Source organism: Neopsephotus bourkii, unplaced genomic scaffold, assembly GCF_033783945.1.
Source record: "Neopsephotus bourkii isolate Nb327-2 ecotype Australia unplaced genomic scaffold, CSIRO-AGI_Nbou_v1 NB_1234, whole genome shotgun sequence".
NCBI lineage: Eukaryota > Metazoa > Chordata > Aves > Psittaciformes > Psittacidae > Neopsephotus > Neopsephotus bourkii.
Genome location: NW_026901719.1, coordinates 764,248 through 791,199, shown reverse-complemented (window position 1 = coordinate 791,199; position 26,952 = coordinate 764,248). Strand labels below are relative to the sequence as shown.

Below are 26,952 nucleotides of genomic sequence, written 5' to 3'. Positions count from 1 at the left end.
CAAATTGCCATTGTCATCACTCAGAGAAGAACTGTCTCTAGCTGGAAATATTTCAGAGATATTTATTGTATTCTGAAAACTTCATTTTATTTCTAACTTATTTACAGTTAAACATTCAGAATCATAAAATATGAAGTATAAAATATTTAACAAAATAGATGCAGTTCATGTTGTTCAGATGCACCATATATATATGACGAAACAGTAAACAGCACAGTAATCTCCTGATGATCCTCATTTAGCAGGGAAAGGAGTTTGTAGACCTGCCCTATATATTTCAGTCTGGCCAGAATGACATCAACCAGTTCAGAGACAACACCACAACCACTCTGGTTTCTGTGTCCTCATACTTCCAAAGTTAGCCTCATTATCTAAAATGCCAGTACTAATGTTAAATACACCAGATACCCTCTGAAGTTGGTATTTTCTATACTTTTTTTTTTTTTTTTTTAAATACAGAATTTCCTAGAAAAGAAGAATCAGGTAATTCAGGCCATATGAACAAAAGAGTCATTTATTATATATATATTCGTTAGTAAGTTATAATAGTCTCTTGGATTTTAAGTGTCTTTTTGCTATTTTCAATGCTTAAAAATTATAATTTTAAAACATTAAATATTGTGTTATATACATTATGATTTAATTTCTCATTTCTAAACATGGAGCATTCTCCAAGTGAAAACTTGGATGAAACAGAAAACAACTTCACTGACATAACAGGCTTTAAAAGTTCACTTCATACAACCATGAATTTGACTATATGAAAAATAGCCAAACATCAATCTGCTCCTATGTGGGATTTTTTCTGCTTGTTTTTCTGGTCTTGGGGAGAGGGTTTTTTGGCTTTTGTTTTTGTATAAATGGAAGGACAGATCTGGCCATTACTTTTGTCAGTGTTCAGTATTTTAACTTTTTTTAAATCTCATATCTATTTTATATAAAATAACAAAATATACAGAGAAAGCTGAGTTTGTTACATTATTTCATACACATACAGTAAATAAAAGTTTTTATGTATGGCTTTGCAAAGGTAGATTATGAAGTGACTTTTGTATTTTATTTGTTTAAAAGCATCTTAAGAGAACGTGTTAGTGTGCTTACAATAGCGGCCATGGTAGTCGAATGTCGAGCCAAGAGTTTAATGCTAGGATCACTGGAGGTCTTGCCTGACACTGCTTCTGCAGCCTTTAGAAGACAAATGTAGTTTATTACAACCTCATCTATCTTAGCTATAATTTCCTGCTGCTGTGTTTCAGAGTTCATGACTTTAACTAAACGCATGCAGGCTTCTGTTAAGCAACAGAGTACTTGAAAGCTGGAAGTCATAGCTAAAAGCATTTCCTCAGGGCTTTTATCAGCCATGGCCATTTTCCTGCAGGCACTTCCCAACTGTCTCGATTCCATAGATAACAGTTGTTTGTACTTAGAAAGTTTAAGGTCATATGTTTCTGGATGTAAATCTTCCCTCTTGCCCATACTTGCTCGGACCAATGAGAGTAGCTCATTGGCATCCTTTTGTGCTGCAATAAATCCATCAGGCATTGCATACGTCTTGTCTTTCATCACATTTATTCGCGTGATTCGTGCATCGAAGGCCACATCACTGAGATTCACATCAATTTGGCTACCTTGGATGTCAGCACTGCTCTCCTCATGTGCATTGACTGACACATCTTGTGGGGGCTCAGCAGCCTGCGGGGACTCCAAGGCTTTCTGATCATTTTCTCTAGAAAATGACTGACCAGCTGGTTCTGTGAGCTCACACGGGATCTGCTGTTCAAAGAGACATGAGAGCTGATGGCTGTCTTGGTCATCTTCATCATCGTTGTCATCGTTTCCTCTGCTTAGGAAACAATAGCTAAAAGGGCCACGACACCTCCAGGCACTGGTATCCAGCTTCCGCAAGGGTAACGTTCGACACTGCTTAGAGTCCTTCTGACTGGTGCCTGTGCCCAAGCACCTCTTACTGTCCTTCCTATCAGTGCTGACATATACACAACTCTGGGAATAACTTTTTGACAGCATTTTGCCCAGGGAGAGTTCCACACTTCTCCCTGATTTGGATTCGTCCCTTCGGGTGATGTCCAGGCATTTCAAGCTGTCTGCGGCTGCCTTCTTTTCAAACAGCATCTCAACACCTGCAGATGCTCCAATGATGCTGCTGCTGCGTCTCAGCACTTTCCTGTTGTGCGGCATCCTGAGGCTTCCTCCTATCATGTCATATGGCCGTAAACTAACTGTTGCTCCACAAGACTGATTTACTTTGGGAATGTCACAAGAGTCTTGATTTTGACTTGGCACCTTTGATTCTGATAGCATGGATGATAGCATGATGGAGTCAGCTAGAGGCTGTCTAGGAAAAGCTGTAGGCATGCCTCCTTGTCTTCCCTTCTCAGGCTCTGTGAAAGCTACACTAGGGGTAGTAGAAGAGCAGACAGAATAATTAAGCATCATCCTGACAATATGCAGAAACTGAGCTTTTAAATATCTTCAATAGTCAAGACAAATGAATTCCTGGTATTTCCCAGCGGTCTCCATTCCTCAAAACATTTCACAAAGAACTCATTGCTAGTTCATGTAATTTGTAGTTCACTAAGATGCCTCCTAAAATCTATCAACAAGTTATATCTTATGAATAATTAATTGTTCATTCCACTACAACAGACTTGTTTTAAAAAAGGAATAAAAAAATAACTTAGAAAATATTCTGTGTCTTCCCCAATATATCGATTGCATGATATCTATTAACTAATTAGATAAATATTTTCAGATTAAAATACTTTCTTTAACTATACCTGAGAGGGTATGGAAAGATGCATTCATGTTAATTTTGGTTTGGTTATGTGGTTTTTTTTTGGCAGAGAATTAACACTTTCATTCTAGCTCCTAGTCTGTTCCACTTTTGGATTTTTATGCATTCACACATTACTGCCACATGTAGGTTGCAGCCCAGGAAGACAGAAATATTTAAAACCCAATTGAAAGAATTTCCAATGCTATCTCTGAAAAACTTTGTGTGGTTTTTTTTTTTTGTGGGTTTTTTTTTTTTTTTTTGGTAAGCTCATAAACTCTCTTGAAATTGGAACTTAAAAATACAAAAACGGTTCTATAGGTAAATTATTCTTTAAGGAAACACCTACTGTCAGATGGTGAAGCAAATACATGCTTAATAAGGTAGTGACATTTTCTCATCCTTACATTTACAGCTTTTTTATTCATACTGGCATGTTTTTGACAATTTGCTAAAAAAGCATCTAAGATGTAACAAAAATGAATCACAGTTTTTTCTCTCCTACGTTAATACATGTTGCAATGTCATTCTGTAATCTAAAATGTATCCTGGAACTCAAGTGACAACAGATTTTGAAGAGGCTTCCAAAGAGTGGAAGAGAGCATCCCCCCTGAAAGTTTTAACTGTGATGAGAGGGTCTTTAAAAAACTGATCCTTGTAAGCAGCTCATAAGAGTATCTGAATGTGTACAAGTAAAATGAATAGATACACTGAAGGTCTAATCCCACTGGCTGCTACAGCTTGATGACGTAGTTTCAGGTAAAGATAATACAAATGTCTCATCTAGTCCTCAACATTAACATGTAGCTTTAAAAACAAATGTAAGAAACACTTTATTAGTGCTGTACCTGTGGTTTCTTTTATCTTGGGGATCCGATGACATCCTTCTCTCAAAGTGCCGAACAGTGGTTCAGCATTAATTGCTGAATGCACAACAGGCACCGTCATTCTGTGACACACTGCTTCGGGCTGCTGGTGCAGGTCCTTGTATGTCGTTCCGTGTTTTGGAAGAATGGCAGCTCTTTCATCTGCTGGAATATAGGCAATGCCCTTCATTGATGGATCAGAGATAATGTGCTTAACATCAGAAGTACAAAGAGGAGATTCAACAGGGGTAGCACATGTGCTACTACTGCCTGTGCTGCATCCTGCATCCACTGAAGAGCACTGAGAGCTTTGCAGTGAGAAATGGCCTTCACTTTGCAGAGATGACATCCGCTTCGCCAAGTGATATTCGCAAAGTCTAGCCACGCTCTGCTCAGCTTCTGGAAGCTTCGAAGGATGGTCATCTGCAGATAAATCAGTATCTTCTGCATCGTTTAGGTCTTTGGCTGAAGACACAGGAGTTATATCTGACAGAAAATTTTCACCTTGGCTAAGCCCTGAGGTATCATCCTGATCCACCTCAGGATCCACTTCATCCTTGCAGTCAGTTTCTGTTTTACCAAGCACAGGAACTCTTGGAAATGTCTTCCCGTTCACTGTTTCTGGGCTTGGCTTATCTGCTGCCCCATCATCATCAGCGTACCATCTTTGGCGAACGGCAGTTCTTTCCACATTAAAAGTGCTTAGGCGTTGACTGTCTCTTGCTGAAAGAGTTCCAAATTTAGCTTTTAGATCTTCATCAGTCTCTGTTTTTTTAGTTCCTTGTGGCTTTTTCACAGGAGCATTGCCATCAGAGGAAGCTTTTACTTCGCTGTCTGTCATCTTATTTTTCCTTTTACTAGTGCAAGAATATACCAAGGATCCCATGTGCAATTTACTAAAGTAATCAGTGACAGATTTTGTTTCCATGGTCTCTGGCTCCATTTCCATGTTATCTGAATGAAGAATCTGCTTTGAAGGCACAACTTTTGACTGTAGCTCTGCAGCCTGACGACCAGCCAAAGGCTGTGAGGGCTTCATGCCTGGCCCTCCAGCCTGATTTTTAGCCATGGTAAATTCAGTCTGCTCTTCCACAAGGGGTTGGTAGCCTTCACTTGTGGTCAAAAACATACGTGCAGTGTTTTCTGACTGTTTCTGTGCTGCGGCTAGTTCAGAGCTTTCAGTCATTTCAGAGGAATTTGTTTCATTGCCAGAATCGGAAGATGACTCAGGACTATATGCTCGCAGGATAGCTACACCTGCAAGCCACAAGAAATAAAAAGTCAATTAAATGACAGCAGCTGAAGCACCTGGATAAGTGACAAGCAAAGGGGGTGTGTTAGAGACAAAAATATGCTTTGTAAAAATACTCTGACTTTATTGCACAGTTCCCGAGACAGGTAGTTTAATAATGTAATGGTAGTTCCATTAAATATTATGGAATATGATGTATGGAAAATGATGGAAAAAAAAAGAAGAAAGAAAACCAAAGAAAAAACAACAACCAACCCTCATGAAATGAAGTATTTCCAAAGCTAAACGGATGAGATGAAATGATTTTCAATGAATAAACGTAACTATGGTGAAAGAACCTGAATTGTCATTCGTCTGCTGTTCCTCTGAAGCAGCCAAAGCTTCTAGTGCTTGAAGTGTAGAGACTACAGCATCATCTAGCCCCTTCTCACACTTCCCCTCTGTATTAGTAGGGACAGCATCGATAAGCGACACTGGAATGTCATCACTGCCTAGATTATTGGCTTGCTCCTTGTTGTCTCTAGGCTGTGTTGCTTGATTCTGAGAGTCTTCCTCATCTGAACTGTCCCTGAAGCCAGGTGGAGGAGCAGCAATGGCCATGTTTAAGGTATGCAATAGGAAATCATCTTCATTATCATCACCTTCAGGAGGTGGAAGTGAAGTCAAATCAATAATGTCATCACTAGAACCAGAAAGGCTGAGAAGAGCAGGCCTATTGATTTCTCCTACCATAATGTCTTCTTCACAGCTTACTTCATCTTCATCTTCAGCATCATCTGTATTTTCTGCATAACAAATATCATGCAGCAAAGGCTCTTCTATCCCCTCCGCAGCTCCAAATATTTTACCATCATTTATAGTTGCGTAAACAGCATTTGAAGCAAACTGAATGCTTTCAGCATCTGGTGACAACTCTAGGCCTTTAATGTCATTGGCATTACTAATATAAATGGCTCTTTGTTTTTCTAATACTTCTGGACTTTCATCCAAAAGCCTTTCATAGCCAAGAGTCTGGGGACTGATACCATCCAAGTTGTGATCTCCAAATATAAAGGAAACTTTTGCTCCCCTGGAGGAATCCTGTGTTTTCTTGCTTGGTTCCAGACCTGAGAGTGACAGCAGCGAAGGCTGATTAAAGTTTCTGCTTTCTTCTGCTTCAGTGGGGTCACTTGGCTTGGCCAGATGCTGATCAAATCCACCTGAATTATATGTATTTTCTATGTACAGATGTCTGTGTTCTTTTTGACATAATAGACTTTCAGAAACATCTACAGTCTTCTGTTTTGGATCAGCAAAGGACATTTGAGTCTCCTGATCTCCTTCAGTCAGGAAAGTGGTAGTTTTTGGTATACAGTTCCACTCAGAAGCAAGGAGATTATGCTTCCCTCTATTTTCATTTCCTACAGCATGGTGAAATGAAATCAACATTATGAAATTGAAGAGCAAAGTGGCATTATTTTTAAACAACTTGTTAATGCTGAGCAGTAAATACTATGAATAGGACAGCTGAGCCACCAAACACTTCAAAAGCACTTTCAAACTCACTTCTATGTTAAATACTTGTTGATTTAATGACCTAAAGTTTAACTGGTACATTTGAACTTTAGCACAGAACTAAACCTCAGCTAGGTACAAATGCTATTCCAAAAAGAGTAATACAAATCCAAATCAATCAAATTCTGGTTTCTCCAACATCATAGGTATTCTTACAAAAGATATATGCATATGAAATAATAAAATTCATAGGGAGCATACATCTGTTTCACCACAGTATGGAAGAATTTCATCACCTGATTCATTTGACCATTAATGTGCTATAATAGGCTGAATATTAGAACATTATAAAGCTGAAATTACTACTGTGGTGCTAGGTCTGATCCAGCAATCAGATCTCATTTGGCATAGACATGTGTTTATCTGGAGGTGCACTGACTTAAGCTGGCTTCAGATTTATACACTGGACCATCACTAGCATACTGTACAATGAATACCTGTTTCTCGGCTCCCTGTACTTTTCTTGTTGGCCACGTTGAATATTGAGCGCCTTGAGTCAACCAGCAGTCTATAGTATCCAGCTGTTAGGCAAGCAAGATTCATTGCATCTGATGACTCCATCAGTAGAGTAATAGGCTAAGAAGAATACAACCAACTCTTGGTTAAGGCTGTTCCTCCTCAATCTGTTTATCTGCTGACAGTACGACTACATGGAAGCAAAATGAATTACAGCACAAACACCACATGCAAAAATACACGAGAACTTATTTTCCTCACTACCAATATCAAACAGCATCAAACATTTAGAAAAGACTGGAGTTGCAGTAAGACAGAAGTGCAACTGGATGTTGTAACAGCTGATGTTGTTCTCTTTCTGAATGAAGCTAACCATTTTAAGATTCTTGCTCCATCTTGTTCTTGCATAGATACATTCTCACCAAAGCACAGTTTACTGTTACTTTGAAACTGCCAAGGGCTAAGAACCTGGTTCCTTAAGCATCAGAGTCTTGCAGTAGTATGGGAATCTGCAGCCTCCCAGAAAATGAGATGAGGTGCCCTAAATACATGTAAAAAAGCAAGATACGGGAAGCAAAATCTAATTATTTAGATTATAACTAAAATAATATCTAAATAATTAGATAAAGCTGTTATTACATAGCAGTGACAGTGAATATTGCAATGACAGCTTAAAAGATTTGTTTGTGGCCTGGCATTACTGAAAAGATGTGATGAAAAAAGATGCAGATAAACAGAGACAAAAAGAATAGAGAAAGATCCCCAGAAGGGAGATGAGCAAAGAAAACAAACTCAAAGCATTCAGAAAAAAAGTCAGACCTAACAAAAATGAGAGACCTCAGAGCTTTGAAAAACTGTGGCTGCCAGGTTAGCAAGCATCAAACCTGAGACATTCATATGAAACATATTTCTTTTAATTCCCTTTTCTTTTGCCACAATATATAAAATTATTTGCCTAAAGCTTTTGTTCATGTCTCTGTAGCTTTTAACACCAAAAGCTGCTCCTCTCAAATTTATTTGAAGGTGGCTAGCCTCTACAGCTCCTACAGAGGGAATAAAAATGAAGCCCATACCAAAATATATAGACAGAAATTACACTGTAGACAACCCATCTTACCAGTCACAGTTTATAGTCATAGCTGTGTGGATATTTGTGACAATTTATAATAATTTAGCATGCAGAGCCCACTGTCACAAGACAGATGAAGGGACCTGCATAATTTGTTATGGCAGGAATGTTACATGCAACAAGGACAGCTATCCAATTTAATCAACCCCTTACTACTTTGGCCAAAACATAACTGATGATCATAGCTTACTACCAAACCCATGATAGGTCTGACAATTTTTTTAAATGCCTGTGCTACAGTATCTTAGGCCAAAATATGCCAGGCACCCTGAATATTGTGTGAACAGTTTACAGCATCAGGGTAAAAATGATGCTTTTTTTTTTTTTTTTTTTCTCTTTGAAGTTGTTTATGCTACAGTTTGAGCTTCTTTCAATACGTGCTTCTTTTAAAGCACTCAATCAGAGCTCTGAAAGTTAACTATAAATTCTTAAACCTGAAATGGACTTACTAACCTCTGTTCTTCCAAGTGACTACTAAAAAATAACAACTTGAAATGCTAATCTCAGATTTTCTGCAGTGATGGACAGAAACGTATGATCTTCATAGAAATCTCAGATTGCTGAAAACAGTGCCATGAGCTATTGCTAACCTCTTATACAGTCCTATAACAGCTAAACTATTACTGCCTGCTTCTGCCAAGTGATACATGCTTGAGAATACATCAAAAAGAACAAAAAATAAAATAAAAATCCTAACTGTTTATTCATTTATTCATTTTGAAAAAAAATTGGCATATCCAGAATCTGTATATATCAACCTGCTTCCTTAGGGTAACCGGAGAGATGAAAGCATCAGCTGAGAACACCTACCTGTATGTGTTTGCATCTCCGCAACAGGACAGTAACAGTCAGTAACAACAGACAGTAACAACTCTTACTTGTGCCCCACAGAGAGGCAAATTTTTGTTAAATTCCATCCAGAGCCTCCTAAATTTTGGAACTAAAAAGACAGTCTCCCTGGGTTTAAGATGACATGTGTTGAAATGCAAGGAGATGGGATATACATGGTTTGTAATAAGACAGTAACAGTATAATAATATAAAATTACATAATACCATGATAATATGTAATGCCACGGCATACAGTGCTGCATTATACATACAAGCAGATGGGAAGGATTTAGTTTCTGTGCTACCTTCTCCATATGTTAAAAAGGTGATAACAGCTTTCTGATAAGAGGGCTATGAGTTTAGCACAGTAACGCAGGTAAAGTAGCCTGAGAGATCTACAGATGTTCTCTCTGCTAAGTAAGGTGAAAGAGATGCTGTGTTCACCAACCTCTACATTTCTCTTAAGTTACTGTCAAAGAGCATCTAGATTAATTTACAGCAATTTTTTTTTTCATTAATACAGGGAAACTCTTACAGGTCAATAATCCTAAAGCATTCAAAGCAAAAGCTTAGTGAAAAATTCCTCGTGTGTTTTTGTGTATAGCAGGGTAAACAAAAAGAACTGTTAGGCTCTATTCATTTTAATAGAATACTTAAGTATTTAGCATAATCAGGACTCTCCCTTCAATATCTGATTATCCTCATTAATTCTGTAGACGATCTATGAAAACTTTTACTTCAAAACCAAATAGAAACCATACCAAGAGGAACCAAGAAAGTAACATGTACAAAACTCCAATCATTATGCCACAAGATGCCACAGACGCAAAGTGTTAAGTGGGATTTAAGAAAAATTGAATTACTATAGGTAGACGAAGAGCATCTGTGAATATATGATGTATGGCAAAGCACTGAACTGAAATTATATGGGCTAAGAAAAGAAATTTGCCTTTTTACAGCTTATTTCATTGGTAACTGCTATGTGGTTACTTGCAGTGAACTTTGCAGATGAAACACTGAATTACAGGGGACATTGATCTTATGAAGCTGGTGATTCTCTAATGGTAATAATATAGTCTGTTATTCTAGAAGGAGCTTCTAGGGGCTCAATGAACTTCAAAAGAAGGTCAACTTCATCATAACCTCTTCTCACCAAGGAAATCAAGGAAGACAACAACAAAGTGAGTTGCCTGGGGTCAGCCAAGATAAAAATCAGAGCAGAATCTGAGTGCTGAAAAGCACCAGTCTGGTACACCTTAGGCCTCTCAAATTCCCAAGTCATACTATATGTGCACTCTGAATAAAAAAGAAGTAAAACACATCCTCCGGATATTATTGGCATGAAAATGTTCAGAACAGTATAGCTTGATCAAATATGCAAAGGCAAAAACAGTATTTAAAGATGTTATACCAATATAAATCAACCACAAACTTACTTTTACATCTAAGACGTGCAGCTCAACTCTAACATTGCTTTCATCTTCTGTAAACATCTCAATCCTGTTCACATGGCTGAAGTCTGCCAGGAGAGCCACCAAGTTTGTTTTGGTGTTTATCACATGACTGATTCCATACCGTGGCCCTACTAACAGAGTCACTTCTGAACGCTTTTCTCCCTGCTTTAGCAAAAAAAAAAAAAAAAAAAAGAAGAAAAATAAAAGTAGAAAACATGATAAGTACTGCATAGTGGCAGAAATTGACACCGCATTCTTTCATTTTCATGGAGCTACATTTGCATGCATTTCTACATTAAAGAGTATTGAGTTTTTCTAAGAAGATATAATTCACAAGAACATACTTGATTCATAATTAGAAACAAAAAAGTAAAGGACTCTGCTGATGGATATTGACTACACTCCAATTTTTAGATGGATAGTTGGATGGAGAAACAGATAGATGGATGGACCCTGCTTCTCATAAAAGAAAATCTTTGTCATTAAGATTTTCCAGACTAATACTTATAGCATACTATAGTTAACTGGAGGGGGTTATTTGCCAAAAAGGTGCTAGCTATCTCTAAATCCCCAGCAAAATTGAAATTATAGCAGGAATGTTATTTGCAGGATGAAAAAAAAACACAAAAAAAGGTGATTTGGCTCAATTAACAGTTTTTTTTTAAGTGTATTATTACAGCCCAAACTTCTAAAGAAACTGATATATTCCAGCTTCTGCAAAAAGGCATCTCGATTAAAAAAAAAACCAACACAAAACCCAAGAGAAGAGAGAGGCTATTTCAAGAGAGATATTACCACTAATGTTGCCTTGAAAACACGGCCTCCATATAACCGTAGATCACTGAGGAACTTTAGATAATGCACCTTGGCTTGCAGAGCAGATAGCTGAGGAAGGAGAAACAAGGGTAAGAGGCAGTGGCAGAAATCAACACATTACCAAACCCAGAGAGAAAAATGTATTTGTGTAGTCTAAGGAGACTGGACTTCAGTAACTGCTCTTCAGAGCCTGAAACTAAATCATTAGATGCTTGAGTTTCAAATGAGAAGAGACAGTTTCATTCTTAAAGATCTTGCTTGTTTAGTTAAAATGCACTGAGGACTTGGGTATGGGTGGATCAGAGCACTGCAAAAGTGTTGTAACTGCTCCAACTAAGGGAAAATGTTAAACTACTCAGATTAAACATCTGTTCATTCAGACATTTCAAGGCTAGACAGCAGTTTTCCATTCATAATCACCATTAGTTCTTAAACATTTATGTACCTATACAGAGAAAGAGAACAAAGAATTTGCTAATTTGCTTTTGTCAGCTATGTGTATTACATTTTGCTAGGCACTTGTGGCATATGGCATATTATTCCACCTCATTATTGCATTTCTTATTTTTTTTAAATAAATACTTTTCACTGTATTTAGTAAGGAATAAATCTGAAAGCTAAATACAGTACATCAATACAGAAAATCATACCATGCAATACATGTCACAATTTATCTTTTTTTCTTCTCTGAGCCTAAACTACCTACCTAAAAAGAAACAACTTGGAAATATTTCATGAGACAATGGGAAAAAGAAACAGTTCACCCAAATAGTCCAGACTCAAACCTTTTACCTCTCTGGTGTAAATCTTTGTGTTGAGACTTTTAAAAGGTAAGTTAAGACAAGCTCATCTCATTTGCTATTCTCATTTCAGCCACTAGACTTCATCAAATTCAAATTCTTTTTTGACCTTGAACAGCATTTTAAGAGCCTCTATCCTAAAGTTTTTCTAGATGCCAAGGAAGAAATGGATCCAAAGCAGAGCAACTAGTGGTAATGCTTTCTTCTTCCTTTTACCAGGTGTTGAGTTAGTGGAGAAATACACAGGGGTTGTGAAAAAAGGGAGAATCCCTTCGTGTGGAGGAAGAGAAGACCCCAGAAAGAAATCAGTTCCTGCATTAGTACCTCCAAGTGAGATAGAAGATGATGGTGAGCTGAGACACTTTGTTTCTGAGACCTATTTGCTAAAATAGCAGGTGGGTGTACAACATGTTTCCAAGGCTCAACTCAAAAAGAATGAAGCAATACCAACAAACTGCCTGCTGCAGGAAGGGACTGTTCCAACCTCTTTTCTAACTAAGAACTGATACTGTGTGCCACTGACAACACCTGCAAGGCCTGCAGCAGTGATGGCTTCAAAAATAACCCCAAATTTACACTACCAAAACAAGCAATAAGCAATTGGCATTATGTAGCTTTAGCTTCAGCAGTACAGGAGACATGCATTGCTTCAGTCAGAAAAGGTGGCCTTTCTGCTTGACCATTGCAGGTCAAACATATAAAATTATGTTAACAGTCATGATGTGATCTGAAGCCTCCAAGCAGGATTTCTGCTGATCACAGTGAAACTTAGCTCAGTCACCAGGTTTTGGGGGTTTTTTCTGCTCAGAAACAAAGTGTCATGAAGCATTTTATGTCTCAGCTAGTCACTCTCAGGTTCATTTTGTAGTCCATGGAGAGAAATCGGCATTTCTAGGACACAAGCCATTTGACCTATTTTTGGTTCCTAATGTGGGATGGGATGAATGGCTCCCTAGAAGTGCCTGTTTCTTTCAGTTGACTACATAGAGACTAAATTACTTGAATACAGAATCTGATCATGGTGTCTAAAACCAGTCTCAGCTGTATGCATGTAAAAAAGCATTTCTGAGACATGGTCTTCTCCGTGTTCCGTGTTTTTTCCAGCTGAAGTGAAAGCTTAATCCTAAGAAAAGCATTTTACAACAGCAAGGAGGGTCAGTTACTGTAAGGACCATCATCTATCCAGTCAGATCTTGGCTAGCGAAAAGTCTTTATCTACAGCATTATGGAAAACAACCCTGAAAACCAGCATTTTTGTCAGGCCCATAGGTTAATGCGGTTCACATGAGAGCATCAGAGAGAGAGCAATAACTTTCCTAACAAGTCTGCCATTAATAGGGAGCACTAAATAAATTAAAGAATATGTATCCTTTGCATACACGAAGTATTAATAACCGGTTTTCTGGAATTCTCAGGATAAGAAGATAGTTTAGTTAGGGTATAATTAATTATTTTTAATTGTTCTTGGACATGTTGTACTGAGCACAAAAAGTTAAATCTCTGAAAATATAATGGCTAGGTGTTTCTTCGAAGGATTCATTTTAAATGTTTCCCATACACGCCACCCTGTTCTTTAAAACATATTCTCCATTAAGATGCAAATTTAATACCTTTTTACCCGGAGGAACTAGGTTTTGATTTGCTTTGACAAGGTGTGAAAGTGCTTTCTTTATGTTCTTTTCTTTCATGCTTTGCAGCACAGCAGATGGAAGAAAAGTCTCTAATCCCCATTCTTTTCTGCAATAAAAGGCATATATTTAATTTCATATTCCTGTGATGATTATTTGTCTAAAGACTGGTGACTATGATGCCAAGTGAATGAACACACCTGAAAACAGAAGTAGAGTTAGTCAAGTCCAGTTTAGTAAGAGCACATTATTTTCTATATTCAAACTGTCTATTACTTACAAAAAATATTTAAAAATTATGTATAATCTCTTCTGTCCATTCCATTTCTTCCCTTGTGCCATTCAGAGAAGAAGCTTTAAGTTTTTATGTTTAAAATCTATGCTGTTTTAAACACGACTTAATTACACAGGCAAGTACCATCACTGAATTAGAATCACAGAAGATTTAAGAACATAATGTCAGATTTAATTTTATTTTCTAGGCTTTTTTAAAAATATGCAAATAAGCCAACCATTGTCTTTGTCACTTATAGTTTATGGGGATTTTTCTCCTCAAAAACAACCAGTCCCTCCCATTTTACCAAATTTTCTTTTCTGCTTGAGGCACCCTTGTGACAGATGACTCTTTACCTGTAAGTAATTATTTCTGCCGATTCATTCATAGTGTACAATATAACATGATTTTCAGTAAGGTGGATAAACTCTACAAGATTTAGTGTGCAACATTTGCTCCGATTATGCAAGTAAATCAAGTAACAAAAATAAAAGTTTAGGGGGTTGGGGTTTGTTTCTTTCATTTTTTTTGTTTGGCTTTTTTTAATTATTTTTTTTATTTTTACTTTTAATCCAAGCAGATGTAACCACAGTTGCTTTTTGGAAATTTGCTTTACTTTGTAATGACATACACATTTTGCTAACATGAAACAGGTGCCTATCTTCCATATACTTCCATATTTAAGAAATCTTATAAATGGAATCTAAGAACCTACAGTCATCTGAACCAAGAAATCGTACAAATCTTACTATAAAATGGATTCAGACCACATAAACTTAGATTTGATCAGTAAATTATTGAAAGCAAATGAGCTAATCTTATTTACATTTACAGGCTTTTTCATGTGCCTAAACAGATGACCAAAAGATAAATGGACCAAAAGATCCACACATATCTTAACACACCTGAATCAATTCCAGCAATTAAGATTGAACCTAAAATGGTGAATGCATGTAGACTTATTAAAGAAACAACCTTAAAGGATATGAGTTACTCCTAATATTTCACTGTCAAAGAACACACTGCATTCTCAACTTACTCTATATATTTGAGAGAGATTTTCTGAGTTTGCTTGGTGGTCACAGTTGCAATATACATTTGTAATGCTGCCAGCCGCAGGGCAATGTCGTATTTCAGTTCTGGTCCAAATCTTTCCTGAACCACGTCGTTACAGCTCTGCCAAAGAACCAGTAGAGGGAGCATCAACTTAAAAAATCTTTTACTTAACATTGCATGGAGAGGAGCCCCAAACTCAGAAGTAGGACCATCCTGAAGGTAAGACTGTTGCTTTCAGGATATGGGCACATCTGAAGAACGGATACTCCTGCCAAGGAGCAGAAGGCATGAGCATTTTGATTTAAGCTCTCTTCATCCTTCCTGGGGAGAACAGTAATCCTCTTTCAGAAAGAGGGCTGGGAGGGTATCAGTGTATCTGAGCTCAGGATTCTACCTGGTGAGATACCCAGGAGAACCACATTGCTTGTTCATCAGTTTTCTCATCCGTTTTATTGGAAGTTCCTTTTCAGACATCATTTCTGTCTGATATTACAGTACCAGAAATAAGTATTAGCAATTAGTTCAGCCTAACTCTTTTCTAAAGCCAAATATATTTTGGAAAGATATCAAAGCATTACTATTTGGAAAGACTTATAAAGAAAAAGGACTTTGCAGATGATGAAGATTTGCACATTCCCCAACTGCATTCATTGGCTTTATACAGTGGAAATAAACCCCAGGATTTACTCTAGCCACATTTTTCTATGTGAAGATATAAATCTCTATATATACTGATTGTAACTATCTCTTTATTCGCCTTTACACTAACAATGGCTATGGTTTCACTTACCTGTACATAGAGATATTCAAAAGCAACTGGATCTCTTCTTAAAAGATCAATGGGGTCCTTTGGGACAAAACTAATCCTGAAAAGACATCTCATCTTGTGCGAGCTTGGCCTCTGGGTCACCTAGGACAGTACAATAATCATTAGAGCTTGGCAACCCTGGCTGAGCAACACAGTCAGTAGTTTCAGGTAATGTGACCCTGCTTGAGAGCTATGAGGTAGCAAGAAAAATAATTCTATCCAACAAAGAGCTTTACCACAGCTCCTTATGAAGTTCTTTACGTAAGAACATCATATATGTAATCTTATGGAAAAACTTTTAGAGTCACATAGGCATGACTGCCCAATACAACTCATCCTCAAAGCAACACAGTTCACTCATTCAAAACCAGAGTGAAAGGACAGAGAAAACAGACCTTAATGAAAATCAACCAAGTGAAACACAAACTGAGTTGTGCTTCAGCAGGGCTAAAATATCCATAAACAAGAAGGGCTAGAAAGTTTCTAGGGAGAGGTCACATTTTACTTCTCAGACTGACTGATAATACAGGTGAAGCACAGCTTGGCAGTTATTATTCTCACTTTCTCTCTCTTGTTTTAATCCACCAGGGAATTTGAGAGAAATCAGGTCTTCAGGTCTTTTTCCTGGGTTGTTCTGGATTAAGATCTATCCCATGACTTCTGGCCAAGACAAATCTCTCCCAGTACATTAAAAGTTTAAAAAGACTGCTTTGCCTGTTGGTCAGCAAAGCTTTGTCAAGTATTTAAAACGGCAATATGGATATGTTAACAGGGGACCGCTACACAGCTAATGAATAATCAGATGAAAGGGTAACAAGCCAATAGCACCACTGTAAGTCATGGTCAGCAGCAATATTATAATGGAAAATTAAGGTACCACTGATTTTAGAGGAACTTTGAAGAAGACACCCTCAGAATTACTGTAGTTTATTTAATTAGGCTAATGCAATTTGAGAGTTAGCGTACTTTATAATCAACATATTTAATTGATAAAATTTTACTTTTAAAATTCTCCAATAAAGTCTCTGTCTTAACAATTTTTAAAAGTACATTTATCTCACATTGTCTGTGACCTTATTTCTAAGTATCTAGGCATACTCTGTATGTATAAATAAAAGCTCCAGATGGGATTTCCAAAAGCTCACTGTGTCGTTTTATACTGATCCTTCTGATTTCAATGAGAATTTTACCAATTACTTCAAAGAGAGACAGCTGGGCCAGGAGAGCTAGTATTGAGTACTCTGGGTATTATTACTAGGTCTATCCACAAGAAAAGAATGTTTGTTAATATGGCAAAGTCAAGTGCTTAAAGGTTAGAAAATGCTAGAAAGACTGATAGCTGGTAAACTAAGCTCCTTCATACTACCACACAGACTTATTATATGATCAAGGGAATCCTGTTGTTTATATTAAAAATTTTTCCCCATCTAAGAATCCATTTCTCTTTTTTTTTTTTTTTTTTAAAATTTAGGTGAAATTTTAAAAATACCAATGTTCTACTGAAACATAGAAATATCATGGAAAAACTTGGGCTAAACAGTTTGGCAAAATGCAATGCAGCTAAAATCAGGGTCCTCTGCTGGGAACCTTGAAGCAACTTTACCTCTAGTCACTCCTCCCTGATCTAAGGAAGAAGAAAGAAAGTCACACCACCATTTTGTGGGTCAAAATTCATCATCACTGAAGTGACATATTGTATCCCTGTATAAACAAGCCAAACTTGGCTTATCAGGAGTATTACACCCAGGAATATTACACATCAGGATACACTCCTGATACACAGAAGTATTATCAACCAGATATACATCTACATAATTAGGTAGGACGCAAAGAACAAAATAATTTTTTAAAGGAATTTGGGCAGACTGTGGTTCTCAGAGTTATTATAACGGGTTTTCTAGCTGTTGAGAATGTTTACTAGCTGGGCCACATACAGTATGAAAAAGGCTTGATAACTTTTTTATAGCTTTCCCTCTGATCTTTTATAATCTTTTTAATGGCCAAATGAAGCAATGAAATATGATGCCTATATAATAGAAAAATATTTGTTTTCTGTGAGAACCTGATTCTTACAACTACATCTGAATACCATTCTTATTCGGTAGACTGCATCAAACTATAAATCTTCAAGTTAACTCACTTGAGTAATGAAAAAGATGGATAACATACTGATTAACACATTTCATTAATATCTGCTTTCACATGTCATTACACAAACCTGAGTTAGAGTCTCCTGTTCATGCAGCAAAAGGAGTTTTGTCCCAGATCCTTCAATCCTCTGCTCCAGCATCAGGGAAAAATGTTCAATACATTTGATGGAAAGCTTTTCTTGGAGTGTTAAGATGACATCCTAATTAACAAAAGATTTATAAGTGTGCTTAAATTCATGAAGTGGTTGGGACCCAGTTCTTTACTGCCATGCACTCTGCATGTACCCAGCTCAGGGGGGAAGCCCAGATGTTAAAGGGAAAATGGCCGCGTTTTGTATGCTCTGCACAAATACACAGGACATCACACACATTTACCCAGTGAAAAATCAGTGACTTTATATTCAAACACCCCTGAGATGGTATAAGACATGCACATGAGAAGTATATACATGGAGTTGCTGTGTATAGGCAACTTCCTGTGCAGTTCATCATTCATCAGGCAAATTATACTTGTGTAGCTTTAAATCGTATCTCTCTGTCTCCTTGGAAATTAAACCTTTCCATCAGCAAAGGAGAGACAGTCTTGTCGCTAATCTCTTCACCTTCAGTTAGGGCAGGGCTACCAAGCAGCACAAACAACATGTGTATGTCCAACAAAAAAAAACAAACCAATCCAGAATGTCCTTTATTTGTTCTATGGCAAGGGTTTTTCTTGGAGTCTACTTCTTGCATTTTAAATGTTGACAGAAAAGTCAATGACGATGACTGTGCAGAACAAAAGCTCTAAATTCAGGGACCATGTTAATTTATAGTATAAACCCCATTTTCAGAGACTTTTAATTAGAGGGTTTTTTTCCACATTGGATTATGTTTAATAAGAACTGAAAATTTAAGAACAATTGTTTCTAAAATAACAGCTAAACAGTCTCACAAAACCACCCAACCATTCCCCATGCTACTTTCATATAAAGTTTTATAAATTAAATATAAGCAGAGACAATATGTTCTGGCAAAGTATATCTTGGTTCAGTTAATGTAGCAAGCAAATGAAATATATAATAACCCATCAGTTAAAAATATTTTCACGTTATGCTGGTGAAAAGATTGAAGCATATTTACCCATCCAAAAGATTTCTAGGTATACATAAGTACCCAGATGGATAGGACTTACTAAGAGATCATAACGAATAGTAATCCAAGTGTTTTAACATAATTTAGGAAGATTGATTGATCAATTACAGTTTGTTTATGGAAAACCAATACCAGATTGGTGGAAGGATGAGAAATATATGGAGGGGATGGGAATAACTCTGTACAATGTAAAGAATTTAAGACTAATGTATTGCAAGAAACCACTCTGAATAATGGAGGCTAATATTACAGTATTCTGCCTAATGGTGAATGTATTGTTTATGCATTAAATCTACTTTTATTTATGCTCTATGCTCAAAGACAAGAGGCATAACAGTAACATGAAGAGGCATAATATTGCATGTAAGTTTTTAAGAGGGGCCAATGATGGCACCATGTTTGGTTAGCTGCCGTGTTTTTTGCTAGCCTATACTCTTGTTCAATAACTCAGTCAGCCCTGGTGCTACCTCCCAGCAATAAGGAAAGCAAGGACTGCTGGTAAGGCACTGATTGCACCCTTGTTAAGTGGTGAGTTGCGGGACTGCTAGGGGTGGAAAAAAATCTGCAATTACTTTGACTCAACTGCTGCACATCTACTTCACCTCAGTTTAAGAAAAGCACACCTTCCCACACCTGCCCATCCACAGTGAGGAATTTACCCACACAAACATGCAAGAATATGTAATATACAGCTGTGCAGACTACAGGATATATAATTGCCTGAATTAGACGCAAAAGAAATTAATCCTACAAATAGAGTGACTAAGGTCAAAGCAGGCTTACAACATCAATACACCTAGGCTACTGAGCCCACATGGGCATCTGTACAAATGACTTCAAACATATGGTCTTACAGTACCTAACACACCCATGACAGAACTACTGAAAACTAAGGTAGTGTAACGGCCAATGACTGCCCTTTGGAGGCAAAGTGTCCTAGGACAGGTTGGCTGTTATTATGCCCATTAAAGAAAATAGTGAAAGGTGAGCTTATTGGCCTCAGGAGGGTGTGGAGACCTCACTATTCACATGAATCATGTCCCCTGTTTCTTCACCCAACCAAATCATCAAATGGGCTTCAGGAATTCAGTATCCCATGGCTGTAGAATGGAAGCCTGTATCCATTGCCTGCACTCTACTTATGCCTAAGCCATATATATGAATTATAAACAGATATTGCAGCCCATTTTTAAATGTAACTTCAATATCTGTTTTGCCTTGAGACTGAAATAAATTTCCTCTTGTTTAACATACTAAATCACTCTGCTTGCTATGCTAACCAATTGAGCATACTGCTGAACCACAGTGAGCACAGAATCAGCCTTTCTTCAAATATTTATAGCTTTACAATCCCCTAAAAAGAGCAAAAGCTGGCAGTTCAGCTCGAAATTGCATCCCTAGCCTTCACTGATCATTCCCACCCATGCACCTCTTTTGTCTCAGTGTCCCAAGCATGCATGCTACTGGGCAGTGAACTAGATTTAATAACCAATCTTTGTTAAAAATAGCTCACCCAAACAAAAATGCTTGAGAGACTAGGAGCATGCCCAACAGCACTACTTGTGCTGGTTAATGCTTCAAGGCACATACAGACACCAATAAAGTCTCTAGTTTAGGCAACTACAAGGAATAGCACCACAGACACTCCCTAGCAGCCTCACTTGTGTGCCAGGCCTTAGCCTTTTTATTTTTGTATGTGAAATGGGCTATGGAAAGCACAGAGGGCATTACACTGAGACTAGCAATTTATCACCAGCATAACCCTGTAATATCCCATCCCAAGTTCACTGGATGACAAACCAGATGATATTTAATTAGCAACCAACATCTTAATCTTCTTAGTTCCTGACTTTTGCTGACAAATCATGCTAGTACTTGACAGCATATCAAAACGATAGAACCACACAATTTTAATTGCATTCCAGGCACATTAAAATGATCACTTCTACTTCTTAATTGACAATACTATGTTTTTAGGAGCAGAGAAATGGACCAAACCCTCATTATTTCTGAACTACGAGTCCAGCCGCATGAATACACTAATAATGTTGTTCTTAAAGCATTCCAAGTAAATTATAATTACTGAAGGTCTTGAGAAGAGTTAACTGGTATTCTCGGCATTGCACACCAAGGTATATCTAGCCTACCTTTATGGAAGTGCTGCAGTCAAAACGGAAAGATTTGGTTTGTCCATTTTCAAGGTACACCTTCAGAACATTTGGCATGAAAAGAAGTGAATTGTCCTTAACTGTTTCCTGCCAAGCAAACCAGTGAATCAGATTACAACACATAACAAGGGAAATCTAAACGTTCTATAAAAAAATGACATAATTCAGATGAATAGGTAACAACTGAAAAGGTGTTTGTTGGCTCAAATTGAAAGCCGAGTTAGCACTGTCCTGCAAGTGTCTACCTATGCTCATTACAGGTGTACTTTATAGATCTCTTTCCTGGAAAAAAGTATAGCTATTCACATGCATTTTATGTCTGGTTTTGATTATTTTCTTTCCCTAAGCTCTAGCTCATTGACAATAAATGCTACCTCTGAAGCATTTAAAATAAAACAGAAAAACAGATTACTGCTTCTCTGAACATTGTGAGCAATTTAGTGTCATCAATCTACAAAACAGGAACTGCAGATCCATTATTACGAATTACAATCAAGATATTTTACATTCTCTTTACAGATGGATATTAAATGCTATTTATGGATATTATATATAAATAATAATGGATATTAAATACCTGTCATCATTTAAGAAGAGCAATATATAACATTGTACTTAATTATGACAATTCATAACCAGGATAATAAAATAAATCAGTAAAAGGAAGGAAAATAAAGCTTTCTTGCTTGTTTGTTGGGCTTTTTTGGGTTTGTTTTGTTTTGTTTTTAAAGCAGAAATTGCTTTATTGCTTTTAACAAAATGCAGTATCAATTTATGTTTTGAAGAGAGTTGGATAAAGACATCGGTGTGGAACGGTGTTCTGGCAAATTATGAAAAGGAGCCAGGAGTTCAGTGCCTCTCAGAGGAAGGTTGAGTTTGCCTGAGGAAGGGAAAAAGCAAGTTCAAATAGATAAAAACTAATTTTAAATAGGTCGGTAAGGTAATGTTAGGCTGTTTTCCTGACGTGCTACTTCTTTTGAGTTTATGGGTTTTCCCACTACAAAATTACTCTCAAAAAAAAAACAAACCCAAGCAAATGTTATCAAGACTATAAACACAGACGTACATGTGCTATCACCACAAAATACATTCACTAGCATTTTAATTTTATATTAAGAAGGGACAATTTTTTTCACAATATTATGGGCTCAGGGGACTTTAAAAACACATCTTATGGAAACTTCTGAAACAGAAAACTCCTTCTGTTTGCAAGCCTACAGCCACTGGTCGTACCATATAATTCCCTTGCTTTACAGTCTTGAGGTGTATCTTTGGATGAAATGCTCAGTCCTTCCTCAGTTTAAATAGTTGAATACTCACCGACACCTGGCCATTGATAATTACTTCTTCTGAGAAGCGCACTTTGACAGGATTGGACTTCAATCTTGCCTTTTTTGCAGCACTAATAAAAGCTGATTTAGGAGACTGGAAGGGAAAATGATGACAAAACATATCACATACTTTCAAGTTCAAACCTTTCTTTCCTTTTTTAGTTATTTCCCTCTTTCTCACACACTGGCAGCTCCGTGTACACAGCAGCACTGCATACTGAAGAATGGAAATACAGTCAAACCATAATGCTTCCAGAGACAATACATATGTATATACATATAAGGAATCACTGATCCATACTGCACATACTGAAAGTTACCCCACTGTCAGACTGGAGTAATGAGAAGGGCTCTCAGTGTACGTACAAAGTCCTTGCAGTGCTTCCCCAGTGACTGCTCTTAACCAAACTGTTTGTATGAACAGACAATGACCAGTGACCAGCCAGTGACCCTTCAAACACTGAATGGATAATTTTTGCATAATCCATGATCCACTAGATATAGACACACGCAGAGCTTTTGCCAAAGAAGTGTCTGAGAGTTCTCCAAGTGCAGTGGCATTCTCACTATTTTAACTCGCTTGAAACCACAGGTTAGAAGCACGAAAAGGCATGTGCATCATGCCAGCAAGTTTCCACTGAACATACCCCCTTCATACATCCTCTGCAAGGCTTGCCTTCAATAGGTTAGACACTTTGTGGGACTTCATGAATTAGAAGTCTGTAAATGTTCCTAGTTTTCTTCTGGGACCCAACTGACTTTTGCCTACTACATTATTCAATGGACTCACCTGTGATCAAGTGTTCAGCCCTTGGAAAAAAAATTATCTCTCTATTTGAGGAGTCTGACTAGCAACCTCTTTTTAGCAACAAATTTGATATTCATCATCAGTGGGATTTCCATTTTCGGCAGCAGAAGCAAGGCAGTTTTATTTTCAAGTCAGTTACAAACACAGTGCTTCTGGCATTGCTTAACTCCATAACCAGGATAATGGGCAATGGAAGAAATCCTCGCTGTGGCTGAAAATCAGTGGGCTTTTTGAGCCACGTTTTGGTCCATTGTTTTGGTATAATGTGACTTAAGATCTTCAGAATCGTATTCTAACTCCCAAGAAGTGGCCTTACCAGTTTTGAATACTGAAAAGACTAATGCATGTTGGTTTGCCACTGAGAAATAAATGCAGACATCAGTTATGATGATCCAGGAATAATCTCTTATTAGCAATGCAGCATGACAGCTTGTAAACACAGAAACTCTTGTCACCATCACTCAAGTTTTGACTCAACTAACGATCTGCAGGAGTGATGAAGTAGTCCAAAGCCACGTGCTCTTGTCATTTCTGAAACTGCCTTAAAGGTTATATATTTATTTTTTTTTTTGTGATGAAGAAACCTTTTTCTAGTAACTAGCAGGAAGAAGTCTCTAGCTTATTTCTGTATCCAGTGATTTATTATCACATCAAAAACATGGTAACTGTTACCATAGGCTCAGTATCAACCAGTGAACAGGGAATGAAAGATGCCACATTCTCCCAGGAAATATCAGAGCCATCCAATAATTCCTGGAGCACAAAATAGAACCAAGAAATAAAAATAAATGCTTCACTTTTACAGTTCGTTTTTTACCTCTTCTCTAGCAGCTATGACCATACATCTTTTTAATCAGTAAGAGTAAATGACAGAAAATTCAATACCATGATCAAACCAAGCTCAGCTTCCAAAGCCAGTGCTGAAAAACACAGATTTGAAAGAAACACCAAAAACAAAGAAAAAATGATAAAAAAAAGTAAAGTTGGTGCCTCAGCATTGGGGACCCAAAATGCTTCTTCAGCAAGAAGGGACAACATGGAAACACTGAAGAAGCATGCTTACATATTGTACTAAAGATGAATGCCTAGAGAGGCACAGTATACCATACTAGTATGATTAATATGACAATTCTACAAATGCCTTTTCTAATATTCCTCCCTACATAGTCCCTTTCTGCTGTGTGCAAGTGGGATAGTATATATGACATGCAAATAATGTGACCTCACAACATGTTGATTCCCACTGCCACAGGTCAGCACAGCTATAGCAGTAGGCTACTTCCTCTCCCTTGCAAGGAGAAAGGGGAAAAGGGTGGCTTTCATTTACTCTTCTTGTTGGAAGAGGCTTTTTACAGTTCACTCCTATTCCATGATTGCCAATGAGTCACCAGTCTGGCCTCTCTTTACAGACAGGCTGCCAAATTTTTTTCCAGATTCTGACAAGGTTCTTCCCATACAGCAAAACTGGCAAACTGTTGCATGGCTCTGTTGTGCTCTAAAACCTCTCTATAACCTCTCTCTTTTTCTTTCTACACCTCAAAAGTCACCTGTGGAGGGCATAAACACTTATGTTACTCCAAAAATGTGATAGCAGAGCCCAACACAATTGAATGACTTGAATATACATGAGTTCCCAAGAATCCCACTGGGACACGGAGTTTAATGTACACATTGCATAGCCAAGGAAGCGCACCATGATCTGGCACAAAACATGGGGCTTCCCTCCCTTCCCATGCCTGCTGTGGCAATGTGGTTAGGACTCTGACCCTGGATGAGCCTGGAAGCAGACTGCATTCTAAAAAGCTTCAAACTATGAAGCAGGGGTGTAAGAAAAAGTGGAACAGCTGTGCCAGGTATTTGGGGGAACATTCCCTACTGGTTAGACGCTTGAGTAGTAGCACAGCTTTTGCACTTAACTGCACAGTATCATTGCCCCTACCTCTGCATCAACTTGGCGCTTGACATTTTCTCATTAAGAAAGGAAGTGTTTCAAAAGAGTGTGAAAAATACCTAGGAAAAACAGTTGGGTTTGAATGTTTAAACTTACTTTTCTAACAAAGCAGCAGCAAGATGATATGCTGCTCTACTCTATTTTAATGTCTTCAGGTTCGTAGGCGAAAAATACTAGCAATTAACAATCCTCAGAGTGCCAGATTCATTTGTTTCTGGTATTCTGTCTTTTAGCCAAATGGAAGCCTTAGTTAATGACCTTAAGCAGGAGGTGTTTACACTGATGTAGAACATTTTTCACTGCAAGTAAAGTATTTGCGTTGTCACAGATAAAAACAGCTTAATTAGAGTGACTGTTGCAAAACGAGGAGACACATTTTAAAAAGGAGCAGAGTTATTTCAAAACCCCACAAACTTCACACTGTGTGACCTAAGCACTGTTTCCTGTTAAAAGTTGAAATTTATCAGGTTCTTTACTAATGTTTACAGAGAATTCAGTAAAAATTCATTTGATAATTTGAACACTACCTGGGGAAACTGCTAACAAGAAAAATGAAGTATTGCATAGATGTTTGCTTGGAGGAAATCATACTGAATACTGAGACTGTCCTTTGAACCCTACTTACTAGAGACTGCAGTCAATGGGCATCCCATCAGCAGGGTCAAAACATGAGAAATGCTGTATTTTTCTCATTTTTCTGGACTTTTCAAAATTAGATCCCACTTTTGTCAGCAGCATTACAGCAGGTCATTTTTTGATAGATCTTAGAAACATTATTCTAGATTTTGACAGAAAGGGGTAAAAGCCCCTTTGAGTGCTCTTGCCATCAGGGGTGCTGTAACAACAAAACCTTTACTCATGCTCAAGAAAAAGGATTCAGCATTTAGAAGAGCATTAGTGTAGGACTAAGCTACTATAAAGAAATTAAATGAGACAGCAGTGTGGCACAATCATAAGGTGAAAAGAAAACCTACTCTGTGACAATAAATGTAAAAATCAGACAGATATACCACAGTTTTAAATAGTCACAGATTGTACATGTGCAATCAATTTTAAGCTGTTACTTAAAATCAGACATCAGTTTAATATGAAATATTATGTTAGGAAATAAGGGAAAAATTGCATGAATGCAAAAATGTGTTCACTTTTTGGTCCACCCCTGAAGGCAATTACATGAGACAAAATTTAGCAAGCAAATAAAACATGAATCAGAGGAAGAATTAAATTTATTAAGTGTAACAGTACATAATGCCCAAAGGCAAACTAAATGCTGCCATTCATAGGTGTGACAGAGGCTGAAACAGCTACACTGACTTGCAAGAGCATTGTAGAAGAGCAAATAGGGACACAGAAGAAATAATATGGAGAAGTTTTACTGTGCAGTAACTCATAATAACCATAGGGCACTGACAGGTCATCATCAGGAGCATTTCTTTGTTGAATTCTTGGCACAAATTTCATTGCTGAAATAGCGGTAGATTTCAGTTCTGTCTTAAAAGCTGATGACTTACAATAGACAATTGTATTTTACTATTTGCATTATTTATATGTTACTATTTTTAGATGGTTACCACAGGCTGATGATTTGTTACATATGTGCATAGCATGTAGCTGTAAGATGGGGAGCAGCAAAACCTTACTTTAATGTAGTCACTGAGAAAATCCAATCCATTTCAACTATAGTCAATGACAGCCTGGT

At 37.4% G+C, this 26,952-nt stretch overlaps 1 protein-coding gene across 7 annotated transcripts in view; it reads right to left on the bottom strand.

Annotated features, from left to right (window-relative positions):
- Window positions 1–498: 498 nt before the first annotated feature.
- Window positions 499–26,952, bottom strand: part of FRMPD4 (FERM and PDZ domain containing 4) — a 309,704-nt gene continuing 283,250 nt past the window's right edge. For 5 of the 7 annotated variants that reach the window (XM_061364430.1, XM_061364424.1, XM_061364427.1 and 2 more), the window contains 12 exons: window positions 22,484–22,588; window positions 21,143–21,250; window positions 17,933–18,064; window positions 15,697–15,816; window positions 14,890–15,026; window positions 13,559–13,685; window positions 11,128–11,217; window positions 10,315–10,497; window positions 6,901–7,039; window positions 5,248–6,309; window positions 3,640–4,914; window positions 499–2,408 (listed from right to left, as the gene is read on the bottom strand). In XM_061364430.1, coding sequence (XP_061220414.1) covers window positions 1,057–2,408; window positions 3,640–4,914; window positions 5,248–6,309; window positions 6,901–7,039; window positions 10,315–10,497; window positions 11,128–11,217; window positions 13,559–13,685; window positions 14,890–15,026; window positions 15,697–15,816; window positions 17,933–18,064; window positions 21,143–21,250; window positions 22,484–22,588 — 4,830 coding nt within the window. In that variant the 3' untranslated portion in view covers window positions 499–1,056. Of the gene's footprint in view, window positions 2,414–3,639; window positions 4,915–5,247; window positions 6,310–6,900; window positions 7,040–10,314; window positions 10,498–11,127; window positions 11,218–13,558; window positions 13,686–14,889; window positions 15,027–15,696; window positions 15,817–17,932; window positions 18,065–21,142; window positions 21,251–22,483; window positions 22,589–26,952 lie in introns of all 7 variants that reach the window. The other 2 variants (XM_061364425.1, XM_061364429.1) reach the window with 2 other exon arrangements.